A 27,108-nucleotide genomic window follows, 5' to 3' on the forward strand; every position below is an offset into this window, starting at 1 on the left:
TGAAAAGTATCACAAGATTTTGATTTTTAAACTAAATAGCTAAAAATAAATTGTATTTAAGTATCCAAAGATGGTTGGTGTCTTGTCAGGACATAGTTGAAAAGCATTCCAGTGCAATATAAGAGAAGGTATGTAAGCCAACTCACCTAATGCCATAAGCAAAGTGGCACTAAGGCAGTGAAAACCTTCACCCATATGGTAAGAAGAGGCCCCCCCCCCCAATATATACACACACACCCCAGGCAAAATCTTTATAGCAAGTAGTCATTTATTTTTTTAATGCCTTGATAGTTTGCTATAGGGCAATATAATTCTAAAGAAGTTAAATCAAATTGATGCAGGGAAAAATAATTTCATACAAATACTTTATGTCAGTTTTAAAGTAACTTCAAGGACAGAAAATCCTAAAGTGTGTTGCAAACTTTTATATATTACCTCCCTATTAGATCCCTATAAGAGTGTATGAGTATTGGTGGGCTAGTGAGAACTCCTGTGTGTTGTGGATGCTTCCTAGACAGAACAAAAGGTGGTACTTAATTCAGTATTTTAGCAGGGAATGGGTTTTTTCATGGACTTAGATGAGATTTTGCAGAATAAAGTAAAAGTGTTTGGTTTTTTTAAACTGCTAAAAGGATGAAAGGTGCAATCTTATCCTGCTGCAGTCCATCACCCGGATATCCAGATCCAATGATAAGTTTGGGGTAGGCAAGTTCTAATACATGCTTAGAGCTCCTTCATCTAGGTTGCCTTTCTCATGTATCTCAGCGTAAGAAGCTGCTGGCATGAATGGCAAAACCCAATATGCCCAAGAAATCCACCAGGGCAAGCAAGTCTCGGGATCAGAGGAATGTCTGATTTCCCTCTGCAATTAGAACTGCATGACATGGCTGGGGTCTGTCATTACCATATTTGTTCATTGCTGATAATGCTGCCTCCTTTGCGGGGATTGAAGCTAAAGCCAACACAACAAAACATGCAAACTGAGAGAATGTGGGAACACAAACATGGTGTTTACATGGCAGTATACACATTTGACCTGTAAATACAAATTGATTCCATCACGTTTACTGGTACAGTTCTTTAGCAAGTAACAGACAGTTGAAAAGCAAGTGTTGCTTGACAGAAATTAATTTGAGAGGGAACAAAATGGCAACATGTTGTCCTGGAAAACAGCAAGAGAGGTAATAGATTAAGGAGCTAAAATTTTCTTTGGCATGGTCAAAGGAGAGAGAATTGAGTTTCGCCAAACTATATACATGATGTTTTGTTTATACTGCTGCCAATGCAATGTTACTTTGCACAACTTTTTTGGGGGGTAAAATATCAAATGTTGGGTTGTTGTTTTTAATATGCCTTCATACAAATATTTTATTCAATATGTTGCATCTGTGTATACAACAAAATGGTAATAAACACAAACTGTACAATGCAGACAAACTCATTGCTTATATGTATGTCAGTTTAGCAGTACATACCAACAGGTCTGATACATATAGCCTACGACATGCAGTTCATCGTTACCATTCTCTTCCCATGCAGCAGATGAGACAAGAGACAAACCTAAAGGAGTAACTGAAGCACAAGAAACAATGAATCCTCTCCTTTGTGCTGAAACAGGTTCTCCACTGGTTTAAGACCCTTCCAGACACAGAAGAGAATGCCAAAGGTGACATTGTGTGTTCTACTTACAGTACAGCGCCAACCATTTACATTACAAAAATAAACTCAGCCTTAATATTAGCCACTCTCAACCGGTTGGCTTGGCAACATGAGTTTGCATGTTGGAAATTAAATTGTTGTGTTTCAAAGGATATTGATCCCACTTTGCAGAACTTTGATTATGTCTCATGAGCTTCTCCATAGATGAAAAGATGAAGAATTGCCAGTGCAGGGTAGACCCAACAGACCATACTGTCATGAGTGCAGTCTGGATTAAGATGCAGTAGGGGCGGAATTTTTTTTCTATGCTGGCCTTATAAAATCAGTTGCATGAGCTGACCAGATAGGATACTATCTTCATACTTCCCAGTGCTAAAGTCAACTGTATACCCAACACCTGCCTCTCCCATTCTTCATCCACCAATACAAAACTGATTCCAAAATTTTGCAAAAACAATGCATTTTACATCTTTTTTTATTTTGCTTTCCTGTTTTATAACTTTGTTTTGTTTTAATTCCAGTTGCACAGTATAGAAACTTAATTGTCTATTTAGAATGAAAGTCAGCAGGTTGCTGGAACTGAGTCTTTAGAGAATAACACAAAACATTTCACATTTGAGAGCAAAGTATGGATAGTTTAGAGACCTTCAGTTTCAGTATTTACTACACAGCCCTTGCGCATAAGTGTACCTGCATGAGAAGGCCACACCACCTGCTGATCACCCTGAACATCCAATTAATGGAGGGGAAGTTGGTCCTTTTTGTCCCTATGTGGTAGAGAACACAAGAGAGTGTTTTGAGAAAGCCACAGGGTAAAAGGATGCTCAGGGTTTATTTTTGTGCACATACCGTTTCCATAGCTTTTAAACACCTCTTTAGTTTCTTCTTCTTTTGTCTTTTTAAGTGCTTGGAAAATTGAGCATCATTTTATGTGCTTCACTCTTCTGGTTAAAAAGAACCAACCTTAAACAGTCTCTTGTCTTAAATGGAAATAAAACAAAAATAATAATAATTGGTCTGAATGCTTACATTGTATATTTCTACTTAAGCAACATCACATAACCTACTTGGATGTATATCAAGTGTTTGCTTATTAAAATAGAAGCTGTTATGAAAATCTTGTAAGCGTCAAGAGTTAACCAATGGTCAATCTAGTTGACTACCTAAGCAGGCTGAACATTTCAACAGATCATAATTTATGTAAATGTGAAACAATTTTTAAAAGCCATTCTGAAAACACAGTCTCAAAAAACGAAATGAGGGGGGGAAACATGAAAATGAACACCGAATAGTCTAATACATGGTTTTCCAGAACTGAGGTACATTTTGGTCCATAGCATGCCTTCTGCTTTTATCAAGTTTTCTAATCAGCACTTTCGAATTCTTTACCAATTTACTTAACAGCATTTTTCTCATGTCTCCTAAGACTTCTGGCCATTTGTCATTTCACTTCTCAATTGGCTTCAACCCACTCTTAAACTGATATCCAGGAAATATCAACAATATTTGTTTTATTAAGCAATCAAATGGTAAAAGTTCTTAGCTTTGTAATTGTGTTAGAATTTTCCTAGGTTCATGTAGTACAATGGAAAGAATACTGAGATCAAGGCAAGGCACCGTAAACCTAGCAATTTGGTGGGCATATATTATCTTAAAAAGCTGGACTGGAAACGTGGTACTGGTGAAATTATATAGAGAGCATTAAACTCTGCATGCTGAGCTTTTTTAGAAAGAAACACAAAGGAACTCTTTAAATATGTCCCATTGAAAAACTTCCCTCTTTTTTTAAAACACTGAAAGTATTAAAGTATATTCTACCCCTTGCATTGGTGCTGCAAAAAAGAACACAGTAACTTCCTTGCCCATGCTTTGCTGAGTAAGAGAGTGGACTACAGCCAAAAAAAAATAAGGATGGGATTACGTTCCATTCATTAAAAACAGGAAGGATTCTATTGTTTCGAAATGGACTTAGGTAGCGCAATTTTCATTCATCTTAATTTTTTTCCTTTAACTTTCAAATAATGAGGACTAGTAGATGAAAAATGAGCCTTAGTTCAGGCCTACAAGGCCTACAGAGTTCTTTGGACCCACTTTCCCAAAAATGTGTGGGTCTTGCTCGCTGGGCAAGGCAAATGTTACCATTACCAGTAAGCCTGTGATATGTATAAAACACACACACAAAAAGAAACTGGCAGGGGATGTCAAACACTGGCCTCGAGAGATTGTTGACCGGCCATGTTTGATGCTTTTCCCTTCTCAGTAATGCCAACCTCAAGAACACACTAGAGAGTATTCACGCCGAATCCCCATTTGTACCTCTGAGACAATGATCCTATTCCTTGACGGGTATAATTCCGAATAGGGTTTCGAAGGCTCCCCTGATTCCCTGATTGCTTTTCAGAACTAAGCCACCAGCAACGTTTAACTCTGAGAGAAACACAATCCCTGCAAAGGAGTCACACAAACAGCAGAGCGAGCAGCCTTGTAAAAAAGGGGGAAGAAGAGAAAATTCATAATAGCACAGGTTTACAGCATCTATCTAGAAATTACTTATTTTGTGTGCTACAAAATTGAACTTAAAACACATGGGTTTCCTGGACTCAAAAGGGGGGTTATGGGTAACTGTCAGCAGGCAGGATATCAAGTGTACTTGTGAAGTATGTCATTCACATGAGGTGTCACAGTCACAGAAAAGATATTAAAAAGGCATTCCATATCTGGTAGGGCATTCCATGGTCTGAGTTCAGCTGGTTAACCAGGTGTCTTCTTTGCTGTAGGAGGAGTTACGGGTTGAGATTTATCCGCTTGCAATAACCTAGTTTGGGACGAGTGAAGAGCAAGCATTTGCTTGCCTCCAGCTGATCCGCAGACACCAGAGTGAGGCAGTCTTGCAAGGATAAAATGCTCAGCCGTACTTAAGAGAGCTCAATAAGTCACAATACCCATGAGGATCTGGCTATGTTGTCTTACTCTTGTTAACTGGTTTGCCTCCATTCATTATTGCCGATGCACTTGTGCTTTTACTTGGAGTCACCCCAGCCTTTGGCACTGTTTCTCCAACATCATGCAAAGATGGTTCTCGATACATGGCAACTACAAATGGGAGAAGAGAAAGAGACAAGATGCGTAAGTAAAATGTGAGAGATCCCAATACAGTGGTACCTCACAAGACGAAATTAATTCGTTCCGCGAGTTTTTTCGTCTAGCGAATTTTTCGTCTTGCGAAGCACGGTGTCGGGAAAGTTTTGGAAAAGCTTCAAAAATCGCCAAAAACCTCAAAAAAGGCTACCACACCGTGTTCTATGAGTTGCTCCTCGAAGTCAAGTCGCAACTGTATTAACGGTGTTAAGAAAAAGGAAACAAACTTGCAAAAAATGCAAGACGTTTTCGTCTTGCGAAGCAAGTCCATAGGGAAATTTGTTTTGCGAAGCAGCTCAAAAACTGCAAAACCCTTTCATCTAGTGAGTTTTTCATCTTGTGAGGCACCACTGTACTTAAACTCCATTTAACTGAGTTGCTGCTTTATAAAAAAATAAAATAAAGGAGTTTAAACACACACACTTGTATAACACTGGTTCTGAAAGACCTACACTGGCTTCCAGTACATTTCCGAGTGCAATTCCAAGCCCTAAACAACCCTGACCCTGTATACCTGAAGGAGCATCTCCACCCCCATCGTTCAGCCTCGACACAGATCCAGCACCGAGAGCCTTCTGGCAGTTCCCTCACTGCAAGAAGTGAAGCTAAAGAGAACCAGCCAGAGAGTCTTTTCTGTAGTCGTGCCCACCCTGTGAATGCCCTCCCATCAGATGTCAAGGAGATGTGTAACTATACAACGTTTAGAAGACATCTGAAGGCAGCCCTGTTTAGGGAAGATTTTCAATGTGTAATGTTTATTATGCTTTTATATATGTTGGAAACTGCCCAGAGTGGCTGAGGTAACCCAGTCAGATGAGCAGTGTACAAACATGGTTGTTGTTGTCTTATGTTCCATCTGAACATATAAAAGTATGGGGAACTGGAAGCTGGATGAGTTTAAAATTTACAACATTAAGATATGTAAAGCAAGTATTTATGTAGATGGGGTTAAGACCATTTTAAACAGAGAATGGCAATTGTTTCAAGGTGCAGTCTGAATGAGGGACAACTACACTACTTATAATATGATGACATTTTGATTAGACTCCTGTGATGGAGAAATCCCTTTTGGGTTTTGATATATATTAGCTTTCTACAACACTCCAAATTGCCTGGAGACCAGGCATGCTATTCCCAGATCTGAACCATCCAAGTTGTCCCAGGAAGCTGTCACACCCCTATAGTGATTCCACAAGGCTAATGCACGTTCTATCAGCTAGCAGACTAATTAAATATCCACGTGTAAGGGCGACCATCACCACCCTGATAGTTTTCTTGGCCCATTCACCTTTAGCAATTAACAAACACACTGGGAGGGCCAGCTTTAAAGCTAGCTTCCTAATAACTGGTTCTAAATTGGCAAGGCCAGCACCTCCAACCATAATTGGTTAAGGGTCCCAGTTGAAAGATCTGCCCACTGATGGTGCTACTTTGAAAACACAGACTATAACAATATCAGACTTCCCAATCCTACGGAAATTGCTGCCCATTGCATTTCCTATAGAGGTGTAGGCATACTGGCTGTTAGTGTTAAGTCAAGCACTGGCTCTGCCAATGCCAAAGTAGGATGGAGAAGTTATGTATGCATACTAAGCAGGGAGGTGGGAAACCACCACACTCCTTAGTTCTGTTTACCTGTGCTGTGACATATGAGGAAGGATCAATCATACCCAATACTCCTTTTCTCCCCTCCCCTCTCGATACAAATACCGTATTTTTCGCCCCATAGGGCGCACCGGCCCATAGGGTGCACCTAGTTATTTTTTGGGGGGATAAAGAATTCCCCCCCCCAGGCACAGGGCTGGGGTGGGGGAAGCCTGAGCTTTCCCCGACCCCAGCTCCCAGAACAGGCTGCTATCCGCAAGCTAAGGGAGCCCGGCGGGAAGTCGCTCCGGTCTCCCCAGGCTTTCGGATATCTTCCCAAAGCCTGGGGCGCGTAGCTCAGCGCGCCTCAGGCTCCGGGATGCAGGCAGCTCCCACCACCAGCCTCCAAAACATGTCGGGGAACAGCAGGAAGGTGTGCTCTCCCTCCCCGCTGTCCCCCAAGCTTGTGGGGCTGGCGGTGGGGAGAAGCACTGCTTTCCCCACCGCCAGCCTCCAAACCAGGTCAGGTTTGGAAACTGCCATCCACAAGCCTTAGGAGCCCGACGGGAACTCCTACGGATCTCCCAAGGCTTGCAGATAGCTTCCGGAAGCCTGGAGAGCAAGAGGGGTTGATGCGCACCGACCCCTCTCACTCTCCAGGCTTCAGTGAAAGCTTGCATTCGCCCCATAGGACGCACACACATTTCCCCTTCATTTTTGGAGGGGAAAAGTGCGTCCTATAGGGCGAAAAATACGGTAAATGGCTTTGAAAGGCACAGATCAGTGCATGCCGCTCTCTTTCCATTCAGCATTCTGTCCTGCAAGTAACTTGAGCTCTTGCACTTGAGAGAGGATATGATAAGAGCTAGGGTTTGCGGAAAGAATAGGCATTTAATGAATAACAAAAATAATGCGCAGATTCCCATTTCTTGTGTATGATATGGTTCATCTCCACTAAGATTTATGCAGAAGAATGTGCATACAATACAGATCATGCATTCCTAATGCCTTATACTCTTAGGAATTACATCCATACAACCTGTCATTTTGAAAGTATAACTTTTATTTTCATATTTTCCAAATCATCACTCGCTCTCTATTTGTGAAAATAAAATCCAGAATAGTTGCCACATTGTTCTGTTGGAGCAAAAATTGGTTTTATTGTGGCATAACCTATTCTGGACTAGACCTACAGGGAAAAATAAAATCTAAACAATCGGAGCGAGAAGGTCATTAAATGAAAGGGGTAGCAGTAGATCTGTGACATTTCTATGCAGAGCCCAAATGTCTACCCACTAAGAAAAGAGTGAGCCATTTGCAACAGCACTCACTGGTGGCAATGCCATATTTGTGGCCCTCTCCTTGCTTTCAAAGCGAAGGAGAAGTGAAAAGATCAGCTGCATGTAGTGCAGACAAGCCTGCCGGTGTTGCCACCTCCTTTTGCATACATCTTTCCCAAAGGCACAAGAACCAGTTCAGGATGATATTTGATTGTGGTTGTTTTCATGCTGCTATTTAGTTATTTTTGACTACAGTGGTACCTTGGGTTACAGATGCTTCAGGTTACAGACACTTCAGGTTACAGACTCCACTAACCTGGAAGTAGTACCTCGGGTTAAGAACTTTGCTTCAGGATGAGAACAGAAATCGTGTGGCGCCAGCGCACCGGCAGCGGTAGGCCCCATTAGCTAAAGTGGTACCTCAGTTTAAGAATAGTTTCAGGTTAAGAGCGGACCTCCAGAAGGAATTAAGTTCTTAACCCGAGGTACCACTGTATTGCAAACTGTATTAGGAGCGATATAGAGTTATCAAAAATAAATACTAAATTATAACTCAGAAAAATTTAAGGAGCGTAATCAATTATCTTAAACCAATGGTCAAGCCATAACATAAAATGTGCAGCATTTTGTTTAATTTCATTAACTGTCAATGCACATTTTTAAGCATCTTCTGGAAAGCGTGTCCTCCCTAAAAGCAGGCACGTGTTGCGGTGAGACCTGAAAACCTTGTTGTGGGTGGGTATATTGGACAGCCACAACACCCGGCTGGTAGGTCCCTCATTGCTGGGTTTAATCTGGCCAGTGGGGTGCTGTCTCAATGGATCGAGAGACCTATAAATACCTATGCACGTGACCCAGAGCTTCCTCTTTTGGCTCGTGCATCGGAACACCTGCCCACCTCTCCCTATATTTAGGGCATTTTGCGATTGACCTTGCTATGCCGTTGTGTGTTGTCTGTCATTGGGGCAGGGGCATGGCAGGAATTTTCCCCACTTGGCTGATTGGCTGTTGCCATTTGGGTTTTGCCTGCCGCATAGCAAATTGTCACAACTTGTAAGGTTGCGGATAGGCACTGGTTCAGGTGATACGCTCTCACCATCCCTATGTGAAGGGTATTCCGTTAAAGGAATCCAGGGACTCGGTGGATTGGTCAACCCCTGAGAGGGGGTTGTACCTGTGCCTGAGTCCAGGGGGGCATTTGGGTAGCGGAGATAGCCTGTTCCTGGCTTTCCGCTTATCCAGGTGTTCACCCTTGGCTGACCTATGATAGACTCTGGATCAGCGCTACCTGCAAGGGTGTAGGGAGCTAGTCGAAACAGAGCCTATGCAACCACTCACTTTCTGTAATCAATAAAGTTGTGGCCTAAATTCTGCCAAAAACCAAACTAAAATTTGAGTCAAATGTGTTTTTATTTAGGGGGGAGGTCTCTGGGTCTGAACACGCAAATCTGAGGAACAATGGCAATAATGAGATGGGATAGGTATAGTGAAATAGATGAGCACATTTGAAAACTCATTGAAAGTCACCACTCCTAAGAAATGACCTCTAAACTGTAGTTCTGTGGACTGGAATCTCTATCAGATAACATTTGCCCACACAAAACTTTCAAGGTTCTTTGAAGGAGGTTGTGATAGCTGAATAGATTTCAACATGGTTTAACTATGTTGTGTGGATTAAGATCAACATAAAAGGGATTTAAATGAGTTGCAAAAAGGGACAATGAAAACCTGAAGTACGGTGGCGATAGGACTTAGGTTGGCAAGATGTGATGGAGGAAGAAGAAACTCAGGTGTGTGTGTTTGAGTTGGGGCACTGAATTGTGGGAACCTGGGATGGAGGAAAGGGGTTCTCCCCTTTCCAACCTGTCAGTCACTTTGGAAGAGGGACCAGGGATGCCAGAATTCCCCTCCACCGTTCATACAGAATGGGGAACTTTCATGGAGGCTGGGGAAAGCATGATCAGCCGAGGTGAAGAAACTGAACAAATGGCAGCAGTGACTGAGAGGGAGACCAAACAGGAGGGTGCAGCCTTGCCACCTAAAACCAGGACTTCCTTTGCAGATGGGAGCAGACCCACTTGTCCCGACAAGTGTGCACTTGCAATCTCAATATTCCCACAAGGAGAGCGAGTCTCATCAGCCTATGTACCGTGCCTCATCTTTAAAAGCTTGGTGAGAGGGTAGGAAAATTTGTTGGGACATCTTCCATCATATCTGTTCAGTCTTGGATATATAAATGGGCTGAGCTGGACATTTGACTTAGCTTTTATAAGCACTTTCCATTGCAATTTTCATTTTTAAAAAAATCATCAGAAAGAAAAGCATATGCTGAGATTCAGATCTCCCTAGTTGGTTAAACAAAAACTTATCACAAAGCACGAACCCTGAATTTTTATTCTGAATTATATTTCACAATGCACTTTCAAGCAAAGTGCTGTACATATATTGTCTCAACAATCCTTTCAACAGCCTTGTGATATTTTTATCACCCCCCATATTGCAGGTGGGAACTGAGGCTGGTGGGAGAGGAATGGCTGTCTCAAAGGCCACCTATTGAGCCTACGACAAAGACAAAATTTCATTCTTCACAGCCCCGTCTTTTAGCAGCCATGCTACATCCGCAGTCCATTTTGAGATGCTGGAAAAGTGCTTTCGAAAGTGGCTTTCCACACTCAAGCCCTGATCAAGTATCACCACACGCACAAAAAGCCTTTCATGTGTGCCCTTTTCAAACAGAATGAAGCAATATACAAAATACTCCTTGGAGCTAGGGAGGTGTCATCCAGCAATCTTTAGAAACCCTTGGGAATGATAGAAATGTACCCCTGAAGTCACCCATTCTGTGTGCTGCAGAAAAAGTGAAGATATGCTACTAATGCCAATGCAAAGCTTACCTTCCAATGGCTTCGGTAGAAAATGCGCTGCTGGTTTTGTTTTCTTCACTCTATTTCCTTTCATGACTTGGCCTTCTTTATTGAGCCCCAAGAACCAGGCCCTTCCTGACTCTTGCTGTCTGTAGAGCATGGATGAGTAGATTACATAATAATTTTCGAAAACAGACTCCTTGAACTTGCATTCTGGTGTAAAAAGTTCCTGCAGGGGAAAGAAAAGACGTTAAGAGGACAATCGCAGCAAGTGTTCTCCACCCCCCCCCCCATTCTGTTTTGGGTTTACTACATTTAAATACAAAAACCCATGTGGCACCTGGGGCTTTTTAAAAAAGATCAAAGTTCAGTTCCAAGTTTTGTTATTGGGGAACCTTCGGCAATTCAATTCATGCTTATTTAACACATCTGTAGGATGAGGAAGCACAGTTTTAAAATGCCTAGCACAAAAAGCTAAGACTCTTTTGATGAAACAATGCATGCCATTCAGGCTCTTTGGTTGAATGCACGGAAGACAAATATTTGAACCACATCAACAAAAAGAAAACATGGGAGCAGTAAAGGCACCACTTTTTTTTATGTTGTGTCTATTTCTCCTTCTTGGAGACATCCAAAGAAAATACCTCCTATGTAACTGATTTTTTTTAAAAGTCAACTGAAAGTAAGAGGTGAAAAGGCCTGTGTGGAAAGAGTGTATAGTGATGCCTTGGAATATAGGAAACTACTTTATACCAAGTCAGATCATTTGTCCATGTCAGATGCTGTTGTGGTTGCTCGAGAGTAACCAGGCAGGACTCCAACCTGTCTTTTACAGGCTTTATTTGGGTGCAAACTATTTACAGTGAAGAGCCTCATAAGGTCATGTCTGGCTCAATCGCTAGCAGAATCCGGGAGTGTTCTGTTTTTGTACCTCCCCCAACATAAAAGTTTTGTCACCCGAAGCCTTTTCCACCCCTCCCTGCGCCTCAAACTACAGTGGTACCTCTAGTGGTACCGTTCCGGAGCCCCGTTCACATCTAGAGGTAAACGTATCTAGTGACGGTACATCTGTGCATGCATGTGTCGCTTTTGGCTGCTTCTGCGCATGCGTGTGACATCATTTTGAGCACCTGTGCATGCACAAGCGGCGAAACCCGGAAGTAACACGCCCCGTTACTTCCGGGTTGCCGTGGAGCGCAACTCAAACGCACTCAACTGGAAGCATATTTAACCCGAGGTATGACTGTACTGCGCATGACCGGGGATGGCACGGGTGTGCTTCCCTCCTCTCCGGCTTGCTCAGGAGCGGTGTTAAGGCTCTCTCTAGCATCCTCTGCTACTTGTACCTCTTCTCCACTGGAGGTTGGGCTTTCCTCCTCGCCGGAAGAGGAACTGCTTCGCAAGATTTTCGGAGGCTCCTTGTAACACAACTCCCCCTCTATCTCTCGCTTCTGAGCCGATGGCAGTTCCCTCACAGTCCATCTAGCTCAATACTGCCTACAATGACAGCTTTCCAGGGTTTCAGCAGGGAGCAGTCCCAGCTCTACAGGGAGATGCTGGGGATTGAACCTGGGACATTCTGCATGCAAAGCAGATCCTTTACCACTGAGCTATGGCCTGCGGGTGGCGCTGTGGGTTAAACCACAGAGCCTAGGACTTGCCGATCAGAAGGTCGGCGGTTCGAATCCCCGTGATGGGGTGAGCTCCCATTGCTCGGTCCCTGCTCCTGCCAACCTAGCAGTTCGAAAGCACATCAAAGTGCAAGTAAATAGGTACCACTCCAGTGGGAAAGTAAACGGCATTTCCGTGCGCTGCTCTGGTTCGCCAGAAGCGGCTTAGTCATGCTGGCCACATGACCCCGAAGCTGTACACCGGCTCCCTTGGCCAATAAAGCGAGATGAGCGCCACAACACCAGAGTCGGCCACGACTGGACCTAATGGTCAGGGGTCCCTTTACCTTTATGGTCCTTCCCTTCCCCAGTAGGCTACTTAACAGCTCCACAGGCCAAATCTGATAGGTGGGCAAGCCACCCACTTGTCAATCAACTGACATCACAAATGACATCATTTGAAGTCTGGATGTCAAAGCAGGCGTCATGACACTGTTCTGAAGGATCACCCTCCCTTTGCATCAGCAGTTGCAGGGAAGATCCTGCTCAAACTTGCTATACTCCGATTCTTTTTTACAAGGAGAGGCCATTATGTTCCATCAGCCATAAGGGTTTTTAATGCAAAATCTGTTTCCCAACTTCTCTATGCTTCAAAAGTCTGGTACAACGGTTCATTTACTAAGTTACATGGGTTCCAGGCAAAGTTTCTTCGGTCCCTATTATAGGTCCCAAACTGTCCCAAATTCAATTTTATTTCTGGAAACAGGTGAATGCCCACTCTCCACCAAAGCATGGTGGGCTGCTTTGAGATACTGGCTCAAGATCTCAGTTTTCGGCCTGGGGAAGGGATTATTAGTACATTTAACCAACGAGTAGTTTGTCAGCCCATGGCTGAAAACTATGGCCAGAAAAGCCACCTCGATTGGACTGCCATCATCCCTCTTATATTGTCTGGGTTACGACATTGCCCTTAAATCCCTGAGGCAAAGGCTTTGGGACAACTCACACAGCGACCTGCAATCCCAATCTTATGTAATTTATAGCCCGGTCACAGCTGGAATCCAATATGGGCATGACTTTCAGATATCCTCATACCTTAAGAATTTGTCTGTACCTACCTATCGGCGTTTGTTCACCAAAGCCAGACTAAATGTATTTCCCTCGGAAGTTCTAAATGGCAGACTGAGAGGCATCCCCTATCAGAATAGGCTTTGTTTATGTTCCCAGGACGTCGATTGTATGAAGCATATTCTACTGCATTGTGGACAATATGAGCAAGCAAGGGACCAACTGATCAAACCCTTACTGGCAAATTTGCTGGGAAAATCTGAAGCCTCCCATATTAAATATCTTTTGGAAGCCAGGTCAAATGATATTACACTGGCTGCTGCAAAGTATCTTTCGGAGGTTATAAGAAACAAAGGTCGTTATAACCTAGATAAAACAAAACGACTGCCTTGGTTTCTTCCATCTGTCTGTCTGGTTGTTTTCAACTGTATCTAGTTTTGAAATTGTTTTTTTGAGTGTTTGGACCGCAATAAAGTTTTTGATCTGATCCTGCTCAGTGCTGCATTAAAGTGCTTTGCAAAAGCACTGTTTGAAACAGCCTGCATTTCTGGTTTAAGTGGGTGGGCAGCCAGAAGCAATGGGGTAGATTTCGCTGGCTTAAAGGAGAAGCATGAGTCTCATCCAACAGCACTTTTGCTAAGGGCTTTAGGCACCACTTATATCTTGCTGCCTTGACTGCACGATCCCATTCCCTGCTGGAAACAATGTGGTATTAAACCCCGTCCTCCCACCCACCAGCAGTGCTGTCAGCTGATGGTTGGGTGGATGTGGTATACAGAAAATGGGCTCACGTTTCTCATCCCTATAATATATAAAGCATGGCTAACAAAGGACTTTTGAAATGTTAAAGAAACCTTGGGTAAACAATTTCTGTTGCTAAAAGGGACCACTCGCAATCATGATTCATTGCCATTCAGTTATATTTGGCTGCTCAGCAACCAAGGTAGCAATAATTATTTCTAGTGCAAAAACAGAAGCTTCTGTAAACCCATTCGTAAAAGCAGCAAAATCTAAAGCTAAAATCCTCCTATTATGCTCAATAGATATTATATGTAATTTTAGACTTTTAAAATCAAATCCACTTGCTTGGTAACTTTTATTAAGAATTGGCTCTTCTTTGACTAGCAAAATATATATGAAAGAGCTCAATATAACCAAAAACGTAAGTTAAAATTCTTCAAAACTGTAGATATTGAAAAAGAGTGAATAAACTTTCACTAATTCAGACTGTAAGTACAATCTCCTGTATCCACCAGAGTTCTTAAAAAAGCAGTTAAACTTGGAAAATGGCCAAGCATCTAGGAGTTGCCAATTTTATTTTAAAATGACAAAGTTTACCATTAGAGTTTGGAAGATATTTCTCTGAATCCTTATTTTGGGTAATAACAAAGGATCAGGCTAACTACAGTATGTTGGTAACCTTAACCCTGTGGTAAGAAACTATATTCATTTCCACCTTTTGAATACTTGCCCTCTGTGGAAAAATACATTTGTAGATTTGGGCCATTTAGGATTAAACTTTTCTCCATTTGGTAGGAAAATAATGCCACATGATACTACCCACAGCTATGCCTGGATCCAAACTTTTAAGTACAGTATTGTGCAAATAAAGACAGCTGCCATATTGTGTAGTATGACCACTAAACCAAATGGTACACAGTCCCTAGCTCATATAAAAGCAAAAAAATTCTCTATACTGTATATATATATATATATAGCAAACATAATTTCCTTTATTTTTGATGCTCACATATAGTTGCCAATGCTTATATAGCTGAAGGAGCAGCACACATTCACAAGAGGAAGATTATCAGCAGGCTTGACAGAACCCTAAGCCTTGCAGAAGTATAACAACCCTAAGGGGCCCCAATTAAAAAAACAAAGACCTAACGAGGACTGAGCATGCTCAGTGGTCATGGAATGCTGGTTGACTCATGGAAAAATGGGTGGGAGGTGGAATGGAATGGAGTAACCTGAAGGGGGCATGGCTGCCTATCTGAAACAGTAAATACTCCACACTGCAACATTTTAACAGCACTTTGTTGTTTGTGTGTATCTATCTATGCAATCAGGTGAAGTGGAAGGGGAGAAAATAACATCGATTTACTTTTCAATTTACACACAAAAACAAAAGCCAGCATTTAAGTTCAAAGCTTGCATGATTATGAAAATAAGTGAATTCAAAGAATTAATGAACCATGGGTAAGGCACTTGAAAAGCAACCACCTTATTATTATAATTAGTCATTTCTCCCATGCTACTGGAATAAGTGGGGGGGGGGGGGGGACAACCAGGAGGTCCCGGCACTTGTGATACTAATTTGCAATACTTCATTCAATATACAGCAATATGGGTAAGATCCAACTAAAGCTAAGAACCTTTAAGTTTTGTTGATTTAAATACCACAGTGTTGCATTTGGCAATGCATTCCTCTTTTTTGAAAACGTGCTAAGTAGCCACCCTAGCGTGTACATTCATACATAATTAAAAGTAAGAATTTTAATGCAAGGTTTCTCATCCGCTAATACCTTGGGGTTGGGGGACCCCCTTTGCTCTTGGTGCTGCTGAAATTACAGAACAATTGTTCATTTTGTTTTCTTTTTGTACTGCTATCACCCATCCCTTCTTTGTGCAAAAGACAGAACAAAGAGATTCTATGAGTGGAGGGTGGGAATCGGATCTGAGCATCCACCCTCAAACCCACATGCACCAGGAGTGGAAGTTTCCCATGATTAAGTCTATAAACTCAACCAGCCATTCCCTTTCTGGCAGGATCTAGCAGCCCTGCTCCTCCCAGGGCCTTCTGAGTCTCACTCAGAGCAAATGATTATACCTTAAAGGTAAAGGGTAAAAGGACCCCTGACCATTAGGTCCAGTCGTGGCCAACTCTGGGGTTGCGGTGCTCATCTCACTTTATTGGCTGAGGGAGCCGGCGTACAGCTTCTGGGTCATTTAGCCAGCATGACTAAGCCGCTTCTGGCAAACCAGAGCAGCACACGGAAACGCCGTTTACCTTCCCGCTGGAGCTGTACCTATTTATCTACTTGCACCTTGACATGCTTTCGAACTGCTAGGTTGGCAGGAGCAGGGACAGAGCAACGGGAGCTCATACTGTCGTGGGGATTCAAACCGCCTACCTTCTGATCGGCAAGTCCTAGGCTCTGTGGTTTAACCCACAGCGCCATCCGCGTCCCTTACAGAGCCCCAATAAACTACAAAGATCTTCTCTTGAGCATGCTGTTCTGCTTTAAGTAAATGCGCACAGCAGGAGGTGCGGTCCATGGCTTGCAAATAATAATGGAATGGGATGGAAACTAGAACCAGCCGTTGTGTTCTTGAACTCCATGTGCCCTGGATACCACCCGAGCCCTCATTTAACCTAACCAAGCTTCTGAGGTGCATCAATCATATATCCTCCTCCTGCTTTCACTGTCCTTGGGATTCCCTTGCGAAGTGGCATAGGGAATCCATGACATTTTAGCTGACGTGCACTTTTATTATAAAAGTGAGAAATTTTGAAGCTAGTTAGATGACAGGTGTAAAATCCAGAGAGTTCTGTAGTTTTACAAAAGTCAGCTGGAAAAAAAGAAAGTGATGGGTTGACAAAATATTGAATGATCTGTCATGTACTATATGCTGCATTTAACTCTTCTGGAACTGCTACTAGAACAGCTCACTTTGACTTGAACCCCAATATAACTGGATCAGTGGAGAGTTATCTTGTCCTAGCATGTTCAGAGGAACTCATAACCCTTGTAGATGACATGATTACTGGGTTGAATTTTCAAATTATCGGGTTTCCCAAGTGACGTTTTGTTTATGTTATCAGTTTTTACTGCAAATCTTTTAAGGGATGCATCCATTTACATTCAACTAGTTTCAAGAAAGTTGATTTTAGACTAGCATTCTTGCTGCAGAGAAATTCCATTTATTCAGCAATAAGGAACACCACATTTTCGTGGTGGGAAAATGTGATTCTTTTCCTAGGTAGTGCATCCAGAACCCTTGAAACTGCACATTGTGTGTGGGGCCAAAGCTCAGGAACTTAGTGGCTAGTGACCATGCCATCATATGATAAGAAGTGACAGTCCAACTCCTCCCCCACCCCATACCCATACAAATTTGACAGTGTTTTTAAATGGACTCTTCTACTATTTCCATTTCAGAGATGAACACTTCCCACTCTCTGGTCTTTGACCGTAATAAATTATCTATCTATCCCACTTCCCACTCTATTTGTTCACTAGTAATGCTGATTATAGCCTTTTAAAGTATAAAGGGGAGAAATAACTCCCTCGCCAATGTTGTCCTGTCATTTAATGAACTTTTAATGGGTTCCTGCTTGCTACTGCCTAAAAATGTAGTTAGAGCCCATGTACTAACCCATCCCTCTGGCACTAGAGTGCAGAAGTGTGCTGTTTTTTTAAAAAAGAAATCCAGAAAGAGCTCTCCCTAGTCACATACTAGAAAAGGCCAATTGTATTTCTACCCAACTCTGTCATTCTTTCCATGGGGAAAAGATTTGGGGTTCAATCCAGTGTCCATGTAACATGGTACAGTTGTGGAGCTGCACCAAACTCTGCCCCCTCCTTCTCCTCCTTGCCACATACACAAGCAAGCAGGCACTGCATCACTACAAAAGAAAGAAAGAAAACAACCAATTTTCTCATAACTTGCCAATTTGTGTGTGTGTGTGTGTGTGTGTGTGTGTGTGTGTACCACACTACTATGGGGAACAAGAGGTCATAGAATTGTAGAATTGGAAGGGACCACAAGGGGCATCCCCCTACAGTACAGGAATCTTTTGTCCAATGTGTCTCATGCTCTACTGACTAAGCTATCTCTAATATTCTATATAAATAGGGTTTTCTGGTGCTTCCCTCACTGCGAGAAGTGAAGCTACAGGGAACCAGGCAGAGGGCCTTCTTGGTAGTGGTGTCCTCCCTGTGGAATGCCCTCCCTTCAGATGTCTAGGAGATAAAGAACTATACAAGTTTTAGAAGACATCAGAAGGCAGCCTTGTATCGGGAAGTTTTTAATGTTTTATTATGTTTTTATATGTGGTGCAAGCCGCCAAGAGTGGCTGGGGAAACCCAGCCAGATGGGTAGGAATTTGCTCAGATGGGTTTTTTTCAGGGTACGTGTGCATAGGATTGCAGCCTTAACCATTTGTTAATTTCAGCTCTTTCTTTTCCAGGTAAATGGGTTGTTGTGCAACGAATGTGCACGCCGTACACCAACACATACTCTTCCTCCAACCATGCACTGCATTTATATTTTCTGTTTCTGTTTTACAGAACAAACCCTTCTCAGCATGCCTCTATAACGGAAGTGGTTGTATTGACTTTTTAATATTATTTTATTTTTGTTCTGCTCCAACGTTTTGTGTTCCACCTTCATAAATTAATAGCCAATGTGGCTTCAGAAGTAACAAAAGAATCACAATTGACAGTAAAGGTAAAGGTAAAGGTAAAGGGACCCCTGACCATTAGGTCCAGTCGTGGCAGACTCTGGGGTTGTGGCGCTCATCTCACTTTATTGGCCGAGGGAGCTGGCGTACAGCTTCCGGGTCATGTGGCCAGCATGACTAAACTGCTTCTGGTGAACCAGAGCAGCGCACGGAGAAGCCGTTTACCTTCCCACTGGAGCATTACCTATTTATCTACTTGCCTTCATGCTTTCGAACTGCTAGGTTGGCAGGAACAGGGACTGAGCAATGGGAGCTCACGCCATCGCAGGGATTCGAACCACCGACCTTCTGTGGTTTAACCCACAGCGCCACCCGTGTCCCCAATTGACAGTACAATCCTATATATTCCTCCCCTCTCTTGGGTGGCGCTGTGGGTAAAACTTCAGTGCCTAGGACTTGCTGATCATAAGGTCGGCGGTTTGAATCCCCGCGGCGGGGTGAGCTCCCGTCTTTTGGTCCCAGCTTCTGCCCACCTAGCAGTTCGAAAGCACCCTTAAGTGCAAGTAGATAAATAGGTACCGCTTTATAGCGGGAAGGAAACGGCATTTCCATGTGCGGAGCTGGTGCTGGCTCGCCAGCTGCAGCTTCGTCACGCTGGCCACGTAACCCGGAAGTGTCTTCGGACGGCACCGGCTCCCGGCCTCTTAAGCGAGATGAGCACGCAACCCTAGAGTCAGACACGTACGGACAGGGGTACCTTTACCTCTCTATATGTGTGTTTACTCAGAAGTAGGTCCCAATTAGTTCTATGGGGGCTTACTCCCAAGTAAGTGAGTACAGGATTGCAGCCTAAAATCTAAAATCACAGTAATTAAAAAATAAAGCCAAATGTTGGAAAAAACAATTTGGTGAACACAAACATGGCCTTCTTAGTGCGGTCACAATTCAGAATATGGTAAGGACAATGGAGCTCTCCCCTCCTCTCAGCTTACCTGAGGCATGCAGTGTGTGCCTGGATGCACATACACTGCAGCCCTCAATTACAGTAAGAGGTTGGTGTGCATCTCCCATAGAAGGATCCATCTGTCTCCAGAGCCCCAGCCTGCAAATTGTTCCTGCTCCCAAGGACCTTGCAGGCTAGGGGAGGAGAAAGACAGGGAATATGGAAAGTAGACACAAGCATCCCATGAAAAATAGCTCATTGAATTTTGGTTCATGAACTCAGTTCTACGCTGTACACTCCACTACTGGCAAACGTATTCCTTGTTTTATTTACAAAGGAAAAAAGGGGAAAGCATTCCTCACTGAGCAAAGTTAGAGAGCTTCCCATCCATTCTGTGTCGACGACTCATGGTACTATTAGCTCAAACGGAGCTCGCAATAGGTTTGTGCTCTCTTTGGTGCTAGCAATTGTTTCCCCATACCTCCCTCCCCCTCCCGAAGGCCGCCTTTCATCCAGAAATAAACTGAACACCACAAATCCTGAACCAGGGATTTCATCTTCTGCTCCTGTCAACAATTACAAAGAAGCACAAATGTTAAGGAAGCCTCCTCTACCCACACGTTGTCTGCCTCTTGCTTAGCACTTTGCAGACTCACAGCTTTTTCAAAACACCCACGGTCTGCTTACCTCTCTCACATAAATCATCAGCATAGACCTCCACTGAACACAAGCTGCTTCAACCATTAGATAACTGGTCCAAAAGAGTATCATAATATGGATTTCTTGTGGTTCTGATATGGTGATGATGATGATGACAACAACCACTATGGTAATAATTCAGTTTCTTAACTGCCCTTCACCATGAGGTCCCAGGGAAAGTTACAACAATTTCAGAGTACATTATTCAACAGTTTCAAACTAATTAGTGTCACAAGAATAGGGTGGGTCCCAAAATCATACAAAACTGGCAGGAAGTCCCGCTTGCAAAGGATAAGTGGGAAGCTCGTTTTACGCTCCTATTTATTTATATCCTATCTTTCCTCTGGACGCGGGTGGCGCTGTGGGTTAAACCACAGAGCCTTGGACTTGCCGATCAGAAGGTCGGTGGTTCAAATCCCTGCAACGGGGTGAGCTCCCATTGCTCGGTCCCTGCTCCTGCCCACCTAGCAGTTCGAAAGCACCTCAAAGTGCAAGTAGATAAATAGGTACCGCTCCGTCGGGAAGGTAAATGCCGTTTCCGTGCGCTGCTTTGGTTCGCCAGAAGTGGCTTAGTCATGCTGGCCACATGACCTGGAAGCTGTATGCCGGCTCCCTTGGCCAGTAAAGCGAGATGAGCGCCGCAACCCCAGAGTCGGCCACGACTGGACCTAATGGTCAGCAGTCTAACCCCTACTCCACACTGCATCTTATTCCTTTGCGGCAGTGTCTCTGCCTGCTCCTACACCTGATGTGACGTATGATGGAGAAGGTGGGCATGGTTCGTGAGGAATGGCTTTGTGGGTCAAATTGGGATCTGTGCTTGGCCTAATTAAGTCCACAGACTGGAGCATCCACTGGATTTAGGTCAGTGTTTCCCAAACTTGGGTCTCCAGCTGTTTTTGAACTACAACTCCCACCATTCCTGACTAGCAAGTCTGGGAAACCCTGATGAGCCTATTAAATTCTAGACACTTATTTAAGCAAGATGCTATAATCATAGTACAATGAATCTCAAAATAACGATCAGTATTGCACTTACAGCAGTGCATAGTTTATTAAGATACCTTTTCATGAAATTATTTAACAAAATATAAATTTCAGTTTATAATTTGTTTTATTAAAATGAAACCAAAGTGTATCCATGAATAAATCAGTTTGCATTGATCACTGCTGGGCAGGTTTCCACTTTGGTTATGGCACTGAGGGAGGGAAGGTTATGACTTTATTAGTCAGAACTCGCAGTGAATTAAACGGAACATATGTAGCTTGGGAAATTGTCTTATTTTCCTTTTCTATAAGGTTCAGCGTGTTCAGTAAAGGTACCAAGGAAACTGATACAGCATCCACATTTTGCTGGATATAGGTACAAGGCAAATCTCTTGATACAAATATGGTTTACACACACTAAAAACACTGATCTTAATAAGCTGGCTACAGATTAGTTAAATAAGAGTGCTTTGGTCTAATCCGATTTGCAGCTGGATTCACAATTTGGTTAAGCTGAAGCATTTTAATTTAAGCTGATTTAATCTCATTCAAATCTACAGGGCTAAACCAGCTTAAACCTTAGCAATTTAGCTTAACTGGGTTAAGGATGGAGCTGTTATTCACATTACTGCCAATGGAACAAAACAAGTTAAATTCTAACTACTTGTGTGTGGGTTGGGCTGCCCTTGACCTTAATATCCTACAGATTGGCTTAGGCTGCAATCCAGGCCACACTGATTGGGATGCGAACTGCACTGAAATCAATGTGTTCAAGAGCCACTCTGGGCATTGCAGCAGGCTAGAAGAGAGGACAGGCACATGACAAACTTGTGAGCCTTGTGTACTGCCCAAACTGGGGGCCACATATCTCCCCGGTGAAAAGAGGCAATATCTCCTGCTGCATATATGAGTTGTCACTTGACCTGTTACAAAGCGTCCCTCACCCAGAATGCTTCTCTTTCATCCTCCACAATCGGGATGGAGTCAGGCTTCTCTTCATGCACCATGCTATTCCATGTCTGGTCTTACATAGCCAATAGATTTGTTTTCCAAACATATGCTATTAAGGTAAGAGAGTGGAAACCTTGTTGATGGCTGGGCAGGCAGTCAATAAGGTCTGGTCACCTGGGAACTTGCAACTCATTTGGAGAGTTCCTCAATCCACATTTGTGAAGGGATCCTTTAGTCAAGGAGCAAGGAGGATGGTGGAGAGGCAAGCTACCGACTATGATAATGCTTCCCAGAGACCCGAGAGAGTAAGGAGCACACAGGACCGGTCGAGCTCGGCCTTTACTGGGACTGATTTAGCAAGCTCCAGCACCAACAAGGAGAATGCTGGAAGCTCATAAAGGCAATAGGAAACGTGTCAGGCTCCTGCTTAAAATTTGTTAAATCTTACAAGAAAACCACTTAAAAAGTAGATGATGGGATTTGCAGGGGCAATCAATAAGGAGGAGAGTGCTTTCTTAATCCCACTACAATACCATTGCTTCCCATTTACAAAGCCTCCCCTGTCGCATCCCACCCACCTCCTGCCACTTCATTTCCACAAACGCCCATGGAAGCCCTATGTTTGCTGCCAAATGTGTAGTTCCATCCTGATGTCTCCTTTGAAAATGCACATCGGATCATGCTGCTGGCAGCAGTTGCAATGTTACCCCCAACCAATGCTTGTCTTAGGAAAACCCACACCGATTCTTTTGATATGCTAAATATAATATGGCAAACAAGAGGGACTGGGGAACTGAAGGAAAAGGAAACATTAACAATGACACCACTTGATTTATAAAGGCAGAGATTTTAAATGCTACCAAGCCGGCCCATTATGCTATATAGCACGGGTGTCAAACACAAGGCCCGCGGGCCGAATCCGGCCTGCCAGACCTCATCATGTGGCCTGTGTAGTCTGGTCTATATATCTCTGTGAGGGAAGCTTGGGCTACGGGGCATGCACAGGGCGCCTCGGGTCCCTTCTGCGCAGGCGCAGGCATCCCCCTCCTCCAGCTACCTAGCCGAGACTTATTTGACACGGCGAGGGCAGGGTTGGATATGGGAGGCCGCTGCTGCTGCTCTCAACTTCTTTTCGGGCTCGCTGGGGTGAAATAAGTCCTGGCGGGAGCCCAGTGCGCCTGCCCGAGGTGGAACGCAGAGAAGGGCAGAGCTGGCTTCGCGCGCGTTGGAGGGAGGGAGACCGAGAGCGCGCTGTGTTTCGGGAGCGCGCCCTGTGAATACTCGGGGCGGCGTGCTTTTGCTTTGCTTTTCTTTATTTATTTCTTTAGGCGCGTTTCCGCGCTGCCCAATGAACAGCATCCTCTGCCTCTGGGGATTCGCGATTCAAAAGCAAATTTGATACGCAAGTGCATGTTTTGTAAATAACGTCAGGCGCGGCTTCCGCAGGGTGCGCATTGCAAAAATTTATATATGGGGAAAAAGCTGATAAGGAATTGGTTTATTTTTTAGGGTATTTACACATCATGCAATTTTTTCCTCAATGCTATTACAGGGTCCGGCCATCAGTTCCCACCCTCCTCAAAGGTTTAGGGTAGGTAGCAAAGGGGAAAAAATCCAAACAAATGCTCGATTAAAATTTGGGGAATGAGAAAAATTAAAACCTGCACATCTTGTGTAACTTAAACACCAAGCCAAACAGGAAACAATTTTTATATTCATATATGTATTCAAATGAAATCAAGGTGTAGTGTTCCATGAGCCAGAAGCTCTGCATTACTTAATTCAGCTGTTAAAGGTGTCATGGGCTTTGAAGACACTCAAACTCGAACCGGCCCTTTGAGGGTGACCTAACTGCTGATGCGGCCCCCGATGAATTTGAGTTTGACACCCCTGCTATATAGCTTAGAATGCCCACTCAGGGTGGACATTGTCTGCTTTTTACAATTTTTGTTTAATAAAATTACAAAACTTTTTCCCTCTTTGAAGATGACTTTGAGTATAACATTTCATTCACAGAACATCTACTCGCCAGGAACACATTACTAGCCACTAATGATACGTATTGCAGACAGTAGCTAGTTCAATGAACGAAACAGAGAACAACATTACAAACGGATTTCAACTTTTATAGCTTGGTGAAAAGCCACAGGTATGTGCAATTGACAATGCTTTACTCTACACAGCAATATTTGCTCGATAGTCATGCATCTTCAGAAAGATAAGTATAGTTGACCCTATTCCCACTTCATTCCACTGAGGAAAGATCTACATGACTTCTATTTAACACTGAAGTGTTCTTCGCCCATTTCAAAATGTATGCAAGCAATTTCTCTTTGATGAAGTTACTTGATCTCCTAAGCTACAAAGAAGTTAATGACGCATGGCTTGCACTGTATGCCCAGAGTGCAAAGCATTATGTAGGTTTTAACTCAGAGACAATGCAATGGGGCTTATCAGTAGTCCCATTACAGAAATTAGAAATTAAGGGCAAAGCAGGCTGAGGGCAGTTCCAGACGGGCTTTCTCAAGTGATTAGTCTGCTTTCGCAGGTGACCAACTTTTCGCCAATCACTGCTGGTTCAAATGACAGGGCCACCGTGAAGGAAACACCATGAAGGATGATGTGCAAGGGGTGAAGCTGTGAGAAGTTTGGACAGATTCCAAAAGCAAGGAAGGTTTGCAGCATTTCCAACAAGCGACATGAAGCAAAGGCAGAGATTCAGAGCTTCAGCGCAGAGTTGGTGACCAGCTGTTCCCGGACAAGGGGCAAGAATCTTTTGTGCTAGATTCTGAGGTGGAGGCACACCTGGCTTCCATCCCCTTGCATCACCACCTCTGCCAGTACAAAGGGCTACAGGAAGGCACACCCCATTCTCATGCACATTGCTAACAATGGGTCCTTTTGCACCAACTACAGAAGCGTCTGTAACCTGAAGCGTCTGTAACCCGAGGTACCACTGTACTTGGGAGGAATGGGCTGTGGAAGTGGTTACACACCATGTTTAAATCCTTTGCTGTCAGGAAAAAAAATACCTCACTGGAACTGAGTGTTTCGCCATTGCAAAGGCTTAAACAGGTCGGCTTCGTGCAGTGCCTCTGTGAGTATGGAGCATCATAAACACACCAAAGAAAAGCTCCCTAAAGAAATCACCATGGATGTTTGTGAATCTAAAGCAGAACAGAGCCGATGCCGTATTGCTTGCATACAGATTTGGTTCTGAAGTATTTTTTTCTCTCCTTCCTGATTGATTAGCAGGTATCATTAGACACATGAATTGCTCCATCTAATCAGATGATAAAAGATTATTCATGTGATGGGCTTATAATTTGAATACATTCTGAGTGGCATCATCAAATGCTAATTAAATTCTAGACTTTCCTTTTTTATAATTGGTACCAGGGGAGTATTCTACACATAATTTTGAGTCAAGGAAAAAAAAAAGTCCTAACATCTTCTTTTAATACACGTTTAATTGCATGGTGCCAATTAAGGCACAGTCATCCCAGTCCACATATGGTGCTTGTACCAGGAGACCCACATTCTTATGAAAAATATGCAGTGGGGAGACATCTACCTGACTGCCTATTGCAATGCCATTTTCCTGCTAGACTAAGAGCTCAGGTAGGTTAAGATGGCCAAATATATACAGATATAGGGACAGTATACAAATTTAATAAATAATAAAAATACATAAAAACAAACAAACAGGTATCCTGGTTTCTGAGACTACTCATAGCTTGAATCAGCTGTGGGGAAGCTGAAGCCCACAGGAATAATTAAGTACACCATACCTCCCAGTTGGCTGCAAAGTTGATGCCAGATATGGTTATCAAGTGTGGTACAGGTAAACTTGGCCTACAGGAATTGAGGGAGAGATAGATCCAGCCTACCAGGTCTCTTCATTTGTCCCACAAGGCTGTTTACCAAGCCACATCCACCAGCATTATATGTCATTGTCAATGCATTATATGCATTGTATGTCAGAGGATTCAAATGAACAGCCTGTCTGTCTGTCTGTCTCCCTCTCTCTCTGTGTGTAAAAATACTCCGTGACTTCATTAGCTCAGTTACCCGCTTGCCTCTTCATCTGAATACATGCCACAGTTAATATACTGAAAAGAACATAGTCTTCATACGGGGTGGGGGAGATATGTCTTCAAAGGTCAAAGATGACTCAAATATACATTGCTGTGGCATTGGGGAAGTTTCACCATGATCAATATTTGTATGCAGTTCATATAAGAAGTTTCCTAACTCCCACATACCATATTGCTCCTCCATTTCAACACAAATGTAAGAAACAGAATTAAGTGTTGTGTTCTATTTCCTAACCATTTTCAAATTTTGAAGCCAGCATGTGGGCAAAGCCCACATCCAGTTTCTAAAAAGGTCTTCCCCTAGTTGAAAGAATGATTTCTAAATTGAATATGTTAATGACGGTGGTGATGGTGGTGTTTGATTACTGTGGTGGATAAGAGAATACTTATTTCCATAAAAAAAAACTTAGCATATATAGAGCACATTTACAGCACTAAAACCATTTTGTATAACATCACCACAGCAATCCTACAACAGGTAGGCCTGTATTACCATCCTTGTATATTAAATGTGGTGGTGGCGTAGCTAGGGCTGCCAAATAGATTTGTGACTGAATTGAGATTTGAATTACGTTTTCTATCTAACAGCTCACAATTTTGTTACATGAGTTCTTCATCCTACTTTACATACATGTCTTCATTGAGCCACCCAAGATCTCATTCCTAATCAGTCACTTCAAGTTCAGACCTAATGAGTATATATATGTGGAACTTGTATATCCCCCCACCCCCATTTTGCATCACTTTATACTGGCTTACATTGAAGCATTATTTACATAAATAAATGGGAGTAAAATATGCTGTTCTTCAGTCTCCTT

General features: G+C 43.1%; 1 protein-coding gene across 4 annotated transcripts in view; it reads right to left on the bottom strand.

The window, feature by feature from the left end:
* Positions 1–250: 250 nt before the first annotated feature.
* Positions 251–27,108, bottom strand: part of FGF14 (fibroblast growth factor 14) — a 295,007-nt gene continuing 268,149 nt past the window's right edge. For all 4 annotated transcript variants that reach the window (XM_083501378.1, XM_083501380.1, XM_083501379.1 and 1 more), the window contains 2 exons: positions 10,556–10,754; positions 251–4,752 (listed from right to left, as the gene is read on the bottom strand). In XM_083501378.1, the coding sequence (XP_083357504.1) occupies positions 4,616–4,752; positions 10,556–10,754 (336 nt within the window). In that variant the 3' untranslated portion in view covers positions 251–4,615. The remainder of the gene's footprint in view (positions 4,753–10,555; positions 10,755–27,108) is intronic.

Source organism: Podarcis liolepis (assembly GCF_965112155.1).
Source record: "Podarcis liolepis genome assembly, chromosome: 4".
In the NCBI taxonomy this organism is placed as follows: Eukaryota; Metazoa; Chordata; class Lepidosauria; order Squamata; family Lacertidae; genus Podarcis; species Podarcis liolepis.